The 18,335-nt window shown below is 35.6% G+C and overlaps 2 protein-coding genes and 1 pseudogene across 3 annotated transcripts in view; 1 reads left to right on the top strand and 2 right to left on the bottom strand.

The window, feature by feature from the left end:
* Positions 1-18,335, top strand: part of LOC132636826 (uncharacterized protein C3F10.06c) — a 28,943-nt gene that overhangs the window by 2,954 nt on the left and 7,654 nt on the right. The gene's annotated exons all lie outside the window — the stretch shown is intronic.
* On the bottom strand, positions 481-3,325 carry LOC132636824 (putative late blight resistance protein homolog R1C-3; annotated as a pseudogene).
* Positions 8,077-10,123, bottom strand: LOC132638789 (uncharacterized). Its single transcript, XM_060355557.1, has 5 exons — positions 9,748-10,123; positions 9,603-9,671; positions 8,931-9,002; positions 8,781-8,853; positions 8,077-8,464 (listed from the first exon to the last, which is right to left on the bottom strand). The coding sequence occupies exons 1-5, from the start codon at positions 9,759-9,761 to the stop codon at positions 8,390-8,392; spliced, it is 303 nt and encodes a 100-aa protein (XP_060211540.1). The 5' UTR covers positions 9,762-10,123; the 3' UTR covers positions 8,077-8,389.

Below are 18,335 nucleotides of genomic sequence, written 5' to 3'. Positions count from 1 at the left end.
TCTCTCTGGAGGAAATGCTGGGACAACTTCTTGAGGAAACTTCAATTTTGAGGCCTCAAAACATGATCATGAAACACATACAGGGGCGTAGGAGTCGATATGCGTTGAATGAGCCCCCAGATGAAGAGTATAAGGTTGTTTTTAAAATTAAATGAGCCCCAGATGCTCAGGTGTATCTTTTTCTATAGTGAACTCCTAAGGTATATTGCATTTTACATTCTGAATTAAAGTTCATGTAAAACTAAATTCCTTGAAGAATAATTAATAAAGTTCATGGTTTCTACTTCATTTGCTTATTTTACAAATCAGAGACAATGTTTTCCCAATGTGTACGAGTGAGTTCAAAATTTTCATTTTGCAGAGATATACACAGGTCAATTGAGGAGCAAAGTTCATGCCTTACAGGATAGTCGCATCTTACATCTCATAATTTGGACACACGAATACATAGTAACAACTAACAATTCATGAAAGTAAGAGTTAATGGTCAAAAGCACACCTGAATTATCATTTTTTCGTGTGCGAGTTTCTTACTTGAATTATCACCAACTATTCATTAAAATACACCTCAATTACTAGTTGTTTCCTTTTCCGACCTGAATAAAAAGAAATGCCATAAAGGCCTAACTGATACAGACCTCAATAGAACTTGCATAGTTATCTTCAATATCCTGTTGAATCTGCTTGGCAGAATTCCCAACAGATTGTGCACAACCGCTTATATCAATTAGCTCAAGTGTAATTATTTCTGCAAAATCTTGAGGTATCGAATCCAAATACCAGCAAGCCTTGATGAACAGTCGTTCAAGGCATGGAAAGTGAATACCACTGGCTCTCCAGTACCGTATGCCCAAACGTTTGAGTAGTAAGAACTTCAAGCTAGGAAACCCTTCCTCAACCACTTTCCAATCCAGGCCTACGCAAGCATCATATGCTAGTTTGAGGGCCTCGAGTTTGGGCAACTTACCAACAATGCTCAAATCCGTCCACAACAAAGAAGTCCCGCTAAAAGCTAAATTCTTGAGGTTTTGTGGAAAAGCACCTGGAGAAGGAAGGTGCAAAGATGGAAAATGATTTCCAGGAGGAAGATCTTGTGGAGTAGCAATATGAAATTCCAATTCCTCAAGCTGATCTAAGTAGCGAAAATAGAGGATGTCCTTGCTACTACGAAAGTCTTCTCCGATGCCACATATTTGCAACTTCTTTAAATTGGGAAGTAGTCGAAAGACAGACCAAGTACAGAATAACGGATTCCAACCGGATAGACTTTGCAAATTTTTCAGAAGCAAACTTTTCTCTGCAGGCTCATGATAACGCAAGTAATTCCAGTCCAGACAAAGGTGACTCAATTGCGGCATTGTCAAAATACTTGATGGTAATGTGAAAGGATATTGCGAGGCCTCATGATGTGAAACCTTAAGTATGAAAGTTTGTAGATAATGTAGGCTAGATATTGATAGAGGAATGTCTAGTGATGAAGAAATGTCGCCTGCCAGATAGCTCTGCTCGCTGGGGGAAAGAGTCAAAGCTAGGTATCTCAAGTGAATTAAATCAAGTATCCAACTAGGAAAAGTAAAACACCTCAATAAAGCAAGATCTAGTACTCTTACTAGCTTGAAACGTAGTAACTCTGGCTCGAATCCTCGGTATCTATAAAAAAGGAAAATAGAGCGGGCCTCATTATTACGACACCTAGCTAACTCTTTCCCGTTTTGAATACTGATCCGACCTCGACTCTTAGAGGAAATATGCATGGATTGTGCACATGAAGTGGTTTGATCATTTCTCCCTCCATTATCATTCAAAAAATTCATGTTTCGAGCTTCTTTCATGCAGAATTCACGGGTCACATCATGAATTCCACAACTCTTGATTTTTCCATCAAAACTCAAATGGTGTACGAAAACTAAACTTCTGTCTATAAGATCTTTTAGACATTTCTCCGCCACTTTTGTAATGCTTTCCGTTGCTTCTACCTTCAGAAATCCTTCTACAACCCATAATTCCATAAGTTTATCGACAAAAATGAATTCATCCTCCGGGAAGATTGCAAAATATAGAAAACATGTTTTAAGTGATGTGGCAAATTATGGTAACTCAAAGCTAGCACTCTCAAGCAATGAGCATCAAGATCTGTGCTTACCATTGTACTTACATTTTCGGCAACACTTTTCCACTCATTCAATGTTTTGCCAATTTTGGAAAGAAGTCCAGCGATCACAACAATTGCTAGAGGCAATCCTCTGCATTTTAATGCAATTTGTTTCCCAAGTTGTTCAAATTCAGGGGGGCAAAAGCCTTTCGCAAAGACCTTTTCACACAATAAACTCCAACTTTCATCATTATTCATGAGGCGCATCCGATAAGGAGGCTTACCTGAGCTAGCATATTCAGCTAGCTCCATATCCCGAGTAGTCAAGAGTATCCGGCTCCCATAGTTACAGTCTGGGAAACATAGTTTTATATCATCCCAAGCTCCTTTAGTCCATATGTCATCAATGACTACCAAGTACCTCCTGCCTTTTAGAAGCTTTTGCAGTCGGTCTGCTAGCTCCCCATGATCTTGCTGCTCATGAAATTCATCGATCTTCCCACTTATACAAGAAAGAAGGCATAAGAGTACATTTCTCGCACAATACTCTCGTGAAATAATAGCTTTTGCACGAATATCAAAATGAGACATGATGAATGGATCATTGTAAATTTTGTTAGCCAAAGTTGTCTTACCGATACCTCCCATCCCTACAATTGACACAACATCTAGTTCACTTGCTCCTCTAGCAAGTTGATCCTGCATCATCTCGAACTCATTTTCATGACCAACCATCATATTCTCATCAGGCTCTGATAGAATCAATTTTTTTGGTCTCAAAACTTCGCTGTCCTGCTTCATTGCCATCCACTTGTTTATCGCGGAATCAATGCGCCCTAATGCTTGTTTCAACTCGAAACGAAGTTCCCAGAAATCTAATTTTCGCGTGATTTCGTTTTTCTCTAAGAAACTTTTTCTTGATTCTGAGTCAACCAGATCTTCTGTGCTACATGCTAGCTCTATGATTTCAGCTTCTAAGCATGTTAATGCCTCTAAATGGCCAGTTATTTGACAATTTTTCTCCATGATAGCTCTCAAAGATTCGAGCTTTTCATCAAATGATTGCAAATTATAGCCAGTAAGTTGCATTGATTGATCTATGGTTCTCATAAGAGAAGTAATAGCAGCATAAGCCATATCTTTTTTTGTTTTTCCTTCTTTTTCTCTCTGTTTCTCACTCTCTTGTGTGTGTGATGTTGGAGACTTTACAAAAAACTAGACGGAGACTTTACAAAAAACTAGACCAGGGACCAGCCACAATATTCTCATTCTCAATAAAATAATGGACAACTTGCCTCAAAGGATAACTTTCTCAAATAAAATAAACAGAATGAGTGCAAAGTTAGCTGGATCTTGGAATTCGCAAATTGACTACTAACAGTTACTCTCTCCCACTCAAATTATCTGCCTGTTTTTTTAAAATAGTTATCTCAAATTATTTATTATTAAAATTCGAGACAAAATTTATTATTTTTACCATTTTGCTCTTAGTAGTAATTATTTTGGAAGAGTACAAACACTCCAATTATGGGGAGATGACATATGAATATAGTAAATATTAAATGAAGAGATTACATCTTGAAACATAAATAAAGGTAAAATAATGAAAGATCCTCGTAATTAATATTTTCTTAAGGGACGTGTAAGAGAGAAACACGATAAATATTTAAGATAGAGGGAGTACTTTTCAAAAACTTATTTTACACTAAACCACATAAACTTTCTATGGTTAAGCTATTTAATGAGGTGGAATGCATAACTAACCATGATTTAGGAGAGAAATCTATGTGCAACACTAGGGGTGTACAAAGTAAATCGATAAACCGAGTCAAACTGAGAAAAAACCCGTCTAGTTGTTTGGTGTTGAAAAAAAAAACCTGACTATAATTTGATTGGTTTGGTTTTAGCTAAAAAAAGACAAACCGAACCAAACCAACCCGACATTACATGTATTTAATTTTTAAAATATTTTATACATAAAAATATTTATTTGTAATGTAGTTTATAAATATTTCTTTCATTTTTTCGTAGTTTTTTATCTATTATCATATTATTCAAGCTTGAACTTAGAGTTTTGAATGTTAATAAGTTTTATATCCTATGGATGTTAGTAACTCATATAAAGTCCAAACCAAAACCAACTCAACACTAATACTAACAAAAGAAATTCAATTTACCACTAGGAATGACAATGATGTACGATATCTATTATTTAGTTTTGCATAATTGGTTTAGAAAATGAAAATACATAACTTAAGTTTTTTTCTAGTCATGCAATTAATATTTATTAGCCGTACTTATTTTAGCATGGCTTAGTATTTTTAGATTATGGTCATTTTCTTTATAACTTATTAATTAGAAATATTTATTTTAACCGATTTTATTATCTTTTGTTGAATATTTTAATACAATGTCATCACTCTTCTCACATTTTGTGTTATTTTCTTATGAAACGCCTTAATTATATAGTTGTATCTTACTGGGATTAAAGAAATATTTAAAGTAAAAGTTATATGTTTTGTATCAAGACTATTCCAAAAAAAAAAAAACCTGAAAAACCGAATAACCTGAGAAAACCTGAGGTTGAAAAAATCGAATTTTATTGGTTTGGTTTGATATATAAATTTAAAAACTCAATGCAATTGATTTGATTTGGTGTTTAAAAAATCCGAACTAATTCGATCCATGTACACCCGTATACAACACCCATGATAGGTGCATTAGTTACCAAAACTGAAGAGTCTATGTACAATCACATGCAAGTGATTATTTTCTTTAATTATAAACATTCTACACAATAAGCCGTAAATCCTATACATTTTGTACGACCAATATAATTCCACCAGAAACATGAGTTCTCTTTGGAAGGAAAAATTCTCTCATATTTTTTGGTTTCCACTCGATGTTTAATATTCGCATTGGAGCCCGACTATACTGTATTCGAGCCGCGTGGGGCTTCATTAAAGGGAAAACTCTCCCTATCAAGGATTTTTTTAGACCCAAAGCTCAAACCCGAAAACTCTGATTAAGGGATGAAGCAGCTCAAAAATTCTCATATGAGTAGTAACATTGTTCCTCTCTTTTAAATATACTATTAGGTGATATAAAGAATTGTCCTTTTGTGGACACTGCACGAGAAAGTTCATTTGACGACAGCTCACAACCAACAAAAGTTGTGTGAAAGCATCTTCTACTTTTGAAAAGTGATTTTAGTGGGGGCCATTTGCGAGTTAATTTAAAGGGTTAATAACACTTCAGATTCTTAGGTTATTGATAAATTTTGATTGTAAATGCGTATAATATCTGATCAAGTGCATTTAATCTTCAATACTTGATACATGCACTATTGATCTCTAAGCCCGTCAACCGGCCCGGTTTAACCGGTTCAAATCGGTAACCGGATCGGCTAACCAGAACCGATTAATCGTATATTTTGTACCGGTCGGGTTTCAATTTTTTTTAAACCGAAACCGGTTAACTGGTAAAACCGGTGGAATTTTTTTTTTTACTTGGCAGCCGTTGCGGATTTGGGCCCAAATTGGACCGTTGGGCAACGGTCCATTTGCAAAAATGGCCGTTGCCAAACGGTCCCCAACCCCCCCCCCCCCCCCCACAAAAAAAAAAAAAACCCCAAACTTTTTTTTTAACACTTTAACGCATCCCCCATCCCTATATAAACCTCTCTCCATTTCCATTTTAATCCACACCAATTCACTCTTCTCTTTCTCTCAAATCTCATTCTCTCAATTATAGTTACTTTGCAACAATTAGCCACTTTAAATTTCTCTCAAATAAATATTATAAAGTCTTATTATAGTTTCAATTATTAATTTTGCAATTATAATATTGTTGGTAGAGTTGGTGATTTTGCAACAATCCGAAGTAGCTTTGGTGGATTTGCAATTATAGCCGCCTTTATTTTGTTGGAGATTAGTCCGGCAATTTGGTACCTTCGTTCCAACTCTATCTTTATTTTTTGCAATTTAATTTATGCAATTTAATTTGTTGCAATTCATTTTCTTGTGATTTATTTGAGTGTGATTTAAATTAATTCTATTTAATAATGGCGAAGAGATTTAGACGTGGTGCCAGTAGTAGTGGTATTGTTAGGCGTGGGCTTAATGAGGAAACATTTGTGGAAGAAACACCTAATTTAGGTATTGATATTAGTGGAAATAATTCACTTTTAGGTTATGAGGCAATGCAACAACATTATACCGATACTTTTAATGAAATTGATAATGACAATGATGATGATGAAACACAACCCCCCGAAAATCCCATAGGAGATACATGTCCTGCACAATCACATACACAAGACAAACCGCCTAGAACTCGTAAGTCAACTGCTAAAATTTAAAAATTTATGACTAAGGATAGGGAAACCGGAATCGCTAAATGTACCCTATGTGGACCAATATTTACTTTTAAGTAAGAAACTAGTAAGGATGGTGGAACGGGTACACTAAATGATCATATGAGAAAGAAACATATGGATGTTTGGGGAGAGCAAACGGGTTCAAATGTGGGGTATTTAAATGACGATAGATCCACAAATCGGTAAAATTTTTAAGTATGACAAGAAAAAAAAGCGTGTAGAAATAGCTAAAATGGTAGGCAAGTCATCCGATACTCTCAAAAAATGGCTCGAGATATCCTTACGGTTCAAGTATCAACCGTGGCTTTGGAGAGTGCATTTAGCCAGGGAAGACAACAAATTGGAGACCATAGACACTCATTATTCGGCTTTAGCTTGCAAGTACTAGTGTGCATTCGCGATTGGATTAGATCGGAGCGACGCAACCAGAACTTATAAGCGGAGGAAGGCGAAGAGGAAGAGATTGAAGATTTGATAGCAAGTGGACCAGACCAAAATGGAAGACTTTAAAGATATCTCTATGGCCGAATATGATATGGGGGAAATTAACCAAATGATTGAGAATTAGTGATTTTATTATTCTACTATTTTTTTGCAACTCATGTATTATTTGCAAGTTAAAAAAACTACAACTTGCAAATAAATGTTATCCAAGAATGAATAAAATATATGGCTCATTGATCTTTTTTCTATTTACTTGTGTTCATATTTTTACTTATATTAAGTTAGGAATATACCTAAAATATACTAAGAATATACTTATAATATACATGATACATCTACTTTATATATATATGCATCTCATAATATATATATATATATATATGTAAGTTATATAACCTAAGTATATTGATATATATATAAGTATATTCTTACTATATTTTATGTATATGTGGTATAACTTAAGCATATAACTTACTATATATATATATATATATATATATATATATATATATACACACACATACATGATGTATTGCTGACTTGCTATTAGCCTGTTAGCCAGTAAATATATAAACTTTACTTATAAACTTATACAACATATGTAAATATACGTACAATATACTAATAAATACTATAATATACATATACTATACAAAAAAAGAAGAAGAGGTTTTGGACATTTTGAACCGGACCAGTTCCGGTTTGGGGTTTCAAACCGGTAAACCGGAGCCTGTTAAACCGGAACCGGTGTCAGGTATGATATAATGAAGTTACTAGAAAATGCAGTCCCAAAAACTTGAGAAAAACAACACAAGCATGATTTGCCAATCATGCAAGACTTGTGAACAATTTAATGGGATAGGTAGAATGGAGATTGTATCAAAATTTTACCTATCCAACATAATTTGTGAACAAGGCGAGATTTGTCAATCCGACAAGATTTGTGGTCGATTTAACAAGATAGGTAGATATAAGGTTGTACCAAAATTATGCCCACCATATTATAACTTGTGAAAGCATAATTTTCCATTCTTCCAGGTGTGTAGCATGGAGGCTATGTTCTGCATAAGTTCCTTAAATGGGATAAAACTTAAACAATGGCACAGCATGATGCTATTTGTGCGAATCTACCGAGAATGCACAAGAACTTCATCAATACCGGATACCAGATTGTTATTATCACGTTATAATGCAATTCCAAAACCATCTCAAAAACAACAAAGCAATTGGAGAAAAGGAACATAAAAAGAGACTATTCCACGAACTTGCATAAGCAACATGAAAATTAAATTACAGAGTAACAAGACCAAAAGTAGACTTCAGATCACAGACTCAAGTTTTTAACACTGCAATTGCGGACACAAAGAAAAAGCACATTGAAGTTCCCATTAATTTCCACACACATTCAGCTACTCCATCCACTCACTTAAAAGATATATTTTCTCAAAGCGTTGGCTGACGCGAGACGCCAATTCCTACTCGCTGTCAGAATCCATATACCCGTACTCAGGTTTGTCGTCAATCTCAGCAGGTGGACCTTGTTTCCTCGTCTGAAAAGACCAAAATGAGAATGAGCGATAGAGATGGAGGGATTACAACAGTGACAACAAAGAATGAAGTGGGTTAAGAACTGTGAGGTCTCAGGTTCAAATCACTGCAGAGATAAATAAATCTATGTGATTTCTTTCCATCTGTCCTAGTTTTGGTGGACAGAGTTACCTGAATCCTGTTTCTAGTGAGAGGTGGCAGGTATCCAATGAAATTAGTCGAGGTGCCCGTAAGTTGATCCGGACACCATGATTATAAAAAAAAAATGACAACAAATATGCAAAAGACGAGAAACTTTTAAACGATCTTTAAGAGAACCTTGAAGTAATTCTCTAGTTTGGACTGCAGAATCTCACATTCCCATTTAATACCCTCAAACGTAACCTTGGACCTGTTAACATTTCCAAAGTCAATACAATTAAATCATCAGCAACTAATAAAGCCATAAATTTCCTCCTTAGAACTTACGCTTCAAAATCTCCATGCTTCAGGCAATCCTTCATGATGTTGATCTGATGTGTCACTTTTACAGCTCCAAAACTACAAGCACAGAGAGCAGCCTCGGTTACTTGGCAATACAAAAACCTGACGACACTGGCAGCAGACCAAACAAATAAATTTGGAGTAGAATGGACATTAATCAGAAGCACCTGAACATCCTAACCAGGGGTGACAAAATTAGCCCACATGACCCAGCCAACCCACCCAAGTTTAGCTAAAGCGCATCTCAGCCCATCTAAAATTGGACTGGTATGTAGTCCAAATTGACCCATATGAGAAACCTTGTTAATATATTTTTAAAAAGACTTCTTATTTATTTGATATGTTATATATAGCTATAATAAGACACAAATAATTTTATCAAGTATTTACAAAATTTTAATAGGACAAACCAAGAATTAAGTGGGTTGGGTTTTGACCCGCATTTTAGCCCAAGTAGTGTTTGGGTAGGTAATTAACCCGCTCAATTATTAACTTAACCCATTTAACCTGCTCAAATTCAGTCCAATCCGCCCATTTGACACCCCTATTCCTAAGTCCTAAGTCCTAACCACCCGAATAAAAAACGAGGAAAAGAAGAAAAAAATCGGAAGAAAAGGGGAAAACGATCCGTGAAGACAAAGAAAAGAGAACACTTACAGTGTGCTGAAATGATTGAATCCATTAAGTAACCTCTCAATTTCAGGGACATTGTAGGGAGGTCCTTGCCTGAATGAATACATATCAGACCTGTGAGGGGTGAAGAAGTTGAAGAAGAAATTTAGAGAAGAACACAAGTACTTACAGTTGTGGCACCATTAAGCCCTTAAACTAAGCAACTTGTCTGAAATAATCAGCACAAATATCCTCAAGAAAGCCCTCAGTGGTGGTTTCAAACTTTTCATATTCAAGAAATCGCTCACCAAGAATTTGCTGCAGATACATAACATATTACATTCCGTCACGTATCTTTCCATTTTGAATAGAAAACTCATTCTAGAAGTAACAGTTCTAATAAAAAGGCATGTATAGCCAACTATTGGGAATGGATCATCATGATGGGGGATCAAAAAATTTGCAGTCGGATCACATTTTGGACCCTAGGATCTGGCACCGTCTTTCATTCATCGTTTATAAGCTAAATTCATTGTCCTTTGCCTATTAACAATTATCATAAAACTAGTGATTTTGTTATTCTTCCCGTCAGAAGTAGTATATTTGCATCAAGGTACCGTTTTACCCTACTATAATGACCGCCTTTTCTGGACCCCTTTAGTGCCACATCACCTCCATCCTCCACTAGCCCAGCATCCCCAGTGACCTTTTTTTATATAACCGTGGTGTCCGGGCCAGCTTCTGCGCACCTCGACTAATTCTACGAAATACCCGCTACCTCCCACCAGCAACAGGTACCAGGTAACTCTGCCCACCAAGGCTTAGACAGATAAGAAGACATCACATAGTGTTTTTGTCTAGCATCCCGTATGGCTTACACCTTATCAACTTGACCCTACTCCACCCTCCCATATTCCCGTGCCCCTTACACTTACCTTGCCCCTTTAGAGTGCCACCCACCCCTCTCCTTTCTCCCATCCTCCCTATCCTTGCACATTGTGCTTAGCGTGTAGTATAGATGGTCCTCATGAAGATGAACAAGGAATAAAAGAAATAGAAAGGGAAAGCCTGATTAAAAAAAGAAAGTAGGACATAGGATCTGAATCTAACCTCATCAAAAAGTGACTGCCTTAAATTGTCAATGTATCGAGCAAAATTGCTTGCCATCCTGGATATTGTCGAGTTTCTTCAAACCTAGTACACAGGATGTGAAAGCATAAAACTCAGTGCAGAAATGCGTTCAAGCCATTACACGAATATGGAGTTGACGATCCAATGGTATGATATACATGGCACTTGTCCAAAACGAAAAAGAACGCAGATGTTTTAATACTAATCAATCAGAAAAATGGGTAAAACATGCAGTTGCCACATTTGCAAACAAAACTGCAGCCATCAGCTTGTCAAAACATCACGAAATTATCTTTTCGACCCTTGAAGAACTTCTTTCATCTCCATAAACCCCTTTATTTGAATGTGTCAACAGGTTGTAGGATGCGTTGATAAAAAAAATGAAAAAGAAAAAAAGTGACCAAGAATTTCAGATATCTTAAGCTGATGAGTGATGACAACATAACATTATTACTCTGCTATATTTCTAACTGTCTATTGTACTTCTTATTCTCTGATAGTATGCATAATCTCGTACGAAGCTTTTATCAATTCCTAAAGGAACTAAAAAGATGGAGGAAAGCTAATTTTTTTTCACCATTATGGACATGACATGCAAAAAAGTGTTTCTCAAATGACATATTGGATTCTTTAGGCTTGCAAAAGCTTGTATAGTGTATAAAACCTTCAGCAACCCCTAAATAGTAGTGCACTAAATAAATTGGCCGGAGAGTGTATCAGAAAATATAGAGAAGGCAGACTAATATAGAAGCACAGTTTAAGTAGACATACTCATATACAATATGCATTACAAAGAAAAGACAATCAAGAAGGAAGGCACGAGCATTTTATTTTGTTTGACTGAAGCCCCTTGCTTCTAGTTTCCTTTATTGATCTTTTACTTTAAACATGCTACAATTATTGCTCCATATTGTACTGAATGATTTCCTTCCTATGATAATCCAAAGTTTCATAATGCATCACTAGACAACATTAAGCTATACAATGCATTCACAAGATTCGGCCATTTTGATAGAGCTTTAAAAGAAACATTTCTTCTTTTTAGTACTTCTTATTCGTCTTCAATCCAATACCATTTTTTTCTTAAGGCTAAAACTTCCATCCAACATCATTTCTCATAGTAAGTTATACATCATGCAGAAATACCTACCCTCCTACTACAATGTCAGATTTAGATATTATTGTACTGACGTTAATATAGAAGTTACACTTCTCAACACTAGCTTAATAAGAAAGAGCACAAATGTTAAGATTCGCGGCTATACCAGATTAGACAAAATTATAAATGATCATGTTAATGGGTGCTAGTAGCACACATTGAGGATCATGCATGTTATATGAACTAGTTGAGAACTTGAGATCAAACCAAATATTTGTATAGGAATAAATATGAGGCTTAGAGAACCATCATAAAGCAAGTTATATAACATTCAAATGAAATAAACACGGATCAAGTGAAACGGATATAGAGGATTTATATAGCCGACCCGACCCTAATAAATGACTTTCTAATTAATAGTTAAGGTAATTTAATCAGTTCCCTTGGAAAGTATAGCCCTTCAGTAACCACAATTAAATGCTAATATCCGTGCAACCAGATAGAACGATAGCAAAGGCCCAACCGTTAATAAAGGTGGAGATGAGCTTTGCTCAATTGAGGAGTAGTCTTTGATCCCTTATTTTCTTTTGGAGCACCCATATAGTTCCTGTTTGTATAGAGGATTGGGTGTCGTTTGGAGAGAACCACATTTTGTAGGTTTCTCCCCTTTTTGGTATACCAATTGTATGCGGCCAAGTTGGCCTTGTTATTATCAATGAAACCTTGTACTTGATCAAAATCAATAAAAGTGAGATTCCAACATTTAACTATCGAGATAATCATCTCAATTTATCAACAAACAATAATAGGAAAAAGCTAGAGCTAAGAACTGCATAAATCACCCAGAAATCAACTGTCAGTTACAACAACATTAACTTTCTAGTAAGCCTCCTCTAATTACCAACTTCTCTTCTCCGAGTTATCGCAACATGGCATGCAAGTTCAGAAAGATTTTTTTTTTATTATTTTTTTATTTTTTATCTTACGGCCTCCGACAAACTAAATGCAAGCACCAACAACTTTGTTTGCAACGTAACATCATCAACAAATATTTTTGATGACCATGAAATACCTGAGGGGCAGCTGGCACACGGTTCAAAATTTGCTGGAAAATGCGCTCGCCCTTTTACTCTTCTCCCCTTAAATACCAAGCTACACGTGACATGTGGCTAATCACACACATTCTCTTCCCACTAGACCAATGTGTTGAGAATATCATTAAGTAAATAATGTGCTCTCTCTAACAACTTAAGCCCTTGGATAAGATGGTTTTGCAATAGGATTGTACCCTTTGTTTCGATCATCGTTACCCATCGTTTCATAATCTACTGTTATTGTAATGTACTATATTGTGTGAATGGAAACAAAAAATTCTCTTTACAACTCATTTAAAAAACTAACCAATAAAATCAGTTTAATGATAAAAAAATCTATGTCCAGACAGCTCCTTATTCTCTCTTTGTTTTCCTTCTTTCCTGTTTTTCCTATTCAATGATGTTTATGATTAATTTGTTGTTGAAACTGCAGACAAGATTTTAGATGCTGCTGAAGCTGCTGAAAAACAAACATTGACCGCAACTTCTGGTGCTGTGACTAGGATGGTCACTAACAGGTACTTTTTTTAAAAAAAAAAAACAGTGCTAACGAGCAAGAAAATGGATGCGCTAATTTTTTAAGTTCTTCACTAGACTATTTCATCAGGTAAACTGTAAACTCTTCACCATTCAGTAGAATAGCAATTTAATTGTAAGATGTTCATTTTACTCGTAATGAAATGATTTATAATAATTCATGTTTACCTGATTTTAGATAACAATTTTTTTAAAAAAAAACTTCCTACCCAGTTAAATAACATCACATAAATTAGAAGGGAGGGAATACTACTGTTGTGATATAGTATTATCTGCATTATTCACAAGGACGCCTTTAGCATTCTCTGGTTATTTGAGAGAGTTTATAACAAACTAGTTATAAGACACAGAAGTACCAAAATAATAATAATAATAATAACATCCCCATGTGACTTGTGAGACTGAAATGAAAAACTAGTCCCACATCGCAATAGGAAATGAACTTTTATCTCATTTTGAAGGAATGTGAGAGAGGCCTTAACGCCGAGCTCAGTAATGTGGGCTTGTAACTCAAATGGGGGCATTAATGTGGTGGAATGTTGGGCTGTCCCATAAGGTAGGGCTTGGAGGGCTTAGTTTCAGGCCTGCCCTGTCCAAGCGTAGAGTTGGGTCACGTAGCCCAAGCGAAGGCATGAGCTTCTTGATCCCTATAGTGGGGCGGACTGCGTGAGGCTGGTTTCACAGAGCAACGATTAGGTCCCGCTTTGTGCAGTGGAAGGATAACAGGCCGGCGTTCTCCAAGTCCATAAATGCCTCATGGGCTTCTCCAATTAAACCACCACTTTTTTGCTTATTTGGTTGGCCTACCCCCGACACGTGAATCTAGCAGAAGGTGGGGCGGACTGCCTGAGGCTGGTTTCACAGAGCAACGATCAGCTGTCGCTCCGTGCAGTGGCAGGATAATTGGCCGGTGTTCTCCCAGTCCAACAAATGCCTCAGGGGCTCCTCCAATAAAACCACCAATTTTTTGAACTTTTGCTTGGCCCGGCATATCCCCGACTCACAAATATAGTAGAAGGTGGGGCGGACAACTTGAGGCTGGTTTCACAGAGCAACGACCAGCTCCCACTCCAAGCAGTGGAAGGATAACGGGCCGGTGTTCTCCAAGTCCAACAAATGCTTCATGGGCTTCACCAATTATACCACCACTGTTGTACTTATTTGGACTTAGCCCAGCCTATCCCGACCTAAATATATCAGAAGGAAATTATTTAGGGAAAATTACGCTCTAAGTCTATTTTTAAAAATATTTATGCCACGTAGATTATACTTTGTGTATAAACACCCAATTTTCCCCATAGTTGTGTATAAACACATTTTATACAAGGTTGATACATTATGTATAATGCTTTTCCCCACAGGTATAATGTAGTATAATATTGTAAATTCGGCTACGTGGCGTAATTTTTTTCAAAAACTGTATAGTATTGAAATTTTTCCATATTTAGCTATTTCAACTTTCTCGCTGCTAGTTTTGATTAAAGACCATATTTAAATGAGTTTTGGATGAACTTATTATACTAGTGCAACTAATATACTAACCAGTGATTAAAAAGCTGTTTTAATAGAGTGAACATGGCACAGTGGGATTAATGTTTATAATCATGTTTAAATATGGTTTATTTTCACAAATGAGAAATATGGGCTTCACCTTAAGATCATATCAATTTATATGAATTGGAAGTGATGATTATTTATGGTAGCTAATTTTTTATTTTTTTAAAATTTCTTTTGAATGAGAAACAGGTATGGAGAGAATGCATGGGAGGCAACAGAAGATGCACTAGCAACAGTAGGGCACTGTGCAGGAACTGCTTGGAATGTCTTCAAAATAAGGAAGGCCCTTAATCCTGCTTCTTCTGTCTCCTCTGGTGCACTCAATGCTGCCAAAAATAGAAAATAGTTAAAACTTGTGGAAAGAAAAAAAGTTGTTGTAAGACAATAGTTAAAACTTGTGGAAAGAAAAAAAGTTGTTGCAAGACATGAAGGAATGAAAATGACTGTTTTTAAGTTGCTTGAAAAATATGTTCACAACACAATTTGAATCATTACATTAGCTGAGGGTGTATCGGAAACAGAGTCTCTACCTTCACAAGGTAAGGGTAAGGTCTGCCTACACATCACCCTCCCCATTTCCTATTTGTGGGATTACATAGGTATGTTGCTGTTGTAATTTGGATCATTACATTGTTGGGCTAAGCCAGATGCTATTAATGTGTTGCAATATTATGCACTTTTTCCTTAAAAGGCTCACACCTTTAAAAGTATCTTTGCGCTTTATATATAACATCTTTTTCTGATCAACTTTCAAGTTGAGACATTATTTGCAGACGAATATTTCAACAAGCGTATTTACAAGTTACGATTGGACCATTGAGGTCACCTGCAAAATAATTGGGATTCAACTGTGTAAAGATAGTTTGCTATATCTAATTGGGAATATAAGTACTCTCCCACATTGGTGGTGGACGAGTTATATGTGAGCTTTAAAAGTCCTTGTCACTTTATGTGCTGTGATAAGTACACACTCCTAAAGTGTTTAAGTAATTATATTATATATTATATATTAAAGACCTGGGCTTAGGCGCGAGTCGGGTCGGATTCTAAATTAAATATTTTATTTTTATTTCTGTGACAGAAAATTACTTTATTTGAATTTTAATTTTAAATTAAAATTTGAATAAATAGATGTGTCTATTCACGAAATAAGGTGTCTCTCTGAAAGGGTCTGATTTGATAAGGTGCCTTTTATCAAAGGGTCTGATGGTTGCCTATATAAACAAGAATTCCCAACGAAGTAGTATAGAAAAATCTGCAAGTATATTTTGGCTTTGTTGTATCCTGAAGAGAATCGTTTGTGTTTCCCCAAAATTTGAATACGAGTGATAACTCTTTAAGGACGGTCGAATCTTCACGCCTCAAAGCCGTTCTTTGTTTTATTTTCTGTTAATTTTTCTTTCAAATTGAACCCTTATTAATCCGCCCCTGGCTGTGAGGAAAGATAGCACGACTTCTGTACAAAAATGACGTAAAAGTTAATCAATTTTGGGCCGCTAATTAGTGTTTAGCCACCGTTTGAAATACAATTTTAAAAAGCCATGTTCTCCAGGCTCAACCTTTTCCATTTTAGAGCTAGGAATGACTTAATGAAGTACCGGTCTGTCATGACCTGCATACCATATTTCTAAGATATACTATTTTCCTCTTCTTTGTTTGTAATTTTGAAATCATGGAGATCCAATATCAGTTGTGAGTAATCCTAAGTAGACATCTGTGTTAAATATAGCATAAACCGTACAAGTCTTTCATGATTTATATGCCACAGTCCCTTCTACCGTCGTCTTTTTACCATCTCCGTCGCTCATCTTTATGGTATTTAATCCAAATTATCTTTTAAAAAACCCCAAAAGGTAATTTTCGCACAATTATCTAAAAATAGGGATGAAATTTAAAATATTGGCCCCAAAGTATCCATTAAAATTACCCGACTAAAATAGTTTGGAGTAAAATTAGGTGAAATGGTCAGTTTTCAAGTCTGCCACGAGTTTTTACAAATTGTTTAAAAAGTAATAGGAAAATAACCACACTTTAACGTGGAAATAAAATTTGGACAAACATACCCCTACTTAAAACACGGAAGAACTTATAAATGTTTTAACTCCACGAATCGTTCCTTATTTAGTTTAAAATCAAATAACGATTCATAGGATTTGAAACACCAATCCTTGAGTTCCTCTTGTCAATCCTTGGAATTTCAACAACATTTTCTGGAGCTGTTCCGTGTTTTAGTTGGGGTATCTTTGTCCAAAAAAATTTTCCGTGTCAAAAAATAAATAAATATTAATAGTTTATAAAATAGTCGCTAAATATTCAATAACAGGTATTAAAAGTGGTTATTTATTCACTACTACTTAGTTTATACTTTGGACACCCAAGTGACCCTAAATGCAAAACAACTCTGATAAAGGCCCAACAAACTTGTACTACTCTTGATAAGACACCACAGCTTATGCACAAAAACCTTAATACTTGCAAACTGTGTGTTTCAAATGGAGAATCCATCAAACTTGAACATATACAAAGCTTCAAGAACCATAAAACAAAGGGTAAATACACCCTACAACGCCTTACGTTCAATCTAAGAAGATTCAATATTCGTTGGTGAGATTTCTCAGTTATGGCCAGAGCTTCCGCACTACAACAAAATATGCTTTAGCGGCAATAACTTAATTGCCGCTAATTATATTCTAGAATCAATTATTACCGGCAATATCAAACTTTAGCCCTAATAATAAATGCCGCTAAAAGCTTTAGCGACCTTGGATCTAATGGCGTTAACCAATTACTGGTAAATATTTTTGTGGCAATAACTATTGTCGCTTAAAGGAAAATATATTGCCATTAGAAACCTCTTTTGGTGTAGTGTCGTTACTAGCAAGTCAACTCATGGACATACTAATAACTGGTCTTTCAATACTTTTAGCCTTAATCTCCATGTTGCACTTCTTGCTGGTAAGTAACTTCTCTATTAATTAGCTTTAAATAACATATGTATAACAAATAGTGATTCATGAGGGAAAATTATGCTCTATGTCTACCAGTAGAAAATATTTAGCTGTTTAGTCCATATTTACGTATAAGCATCTTTTATAGAAGGTTGATACATTATGTACAATGCTTTCCCCATTTATAGTGTGTATAATGCTTTCCCCATTTATAGTATCGTATAAACTGAAAATACGTTTACATGACGTAATATTTTACGTTGGACTGTATATTTTTGAAAATGTCGCGTATAATATTGTATAAACTGAAAATCTTATGAGAAAAGATTAGACCATGAGCTAAAATTTTTAAGTTATTCAAGCACTAGATGAAAGTCTAATATCTTGTCCGTAAGATTGAGAAACATATGAG

Source organism: Lycium barbarum, chromosome 4 (assembly GCF_019175385.1).
Source record: "Lycium barbarum isolate Lr01 chromosome 4, ASM1917538v2, whole genome shotgun sequence".
In the NCBI taxonomy this organism is placed as follows: Eukaryota; Viridiplantae; Streptophyta; class Magnoliopsida; order Solanales; family Solanaceae; genus Lycium; species Lycium barbarum.
This window is presented reverse-complemented; position numbering and strand designations above follow the sequence as displayed.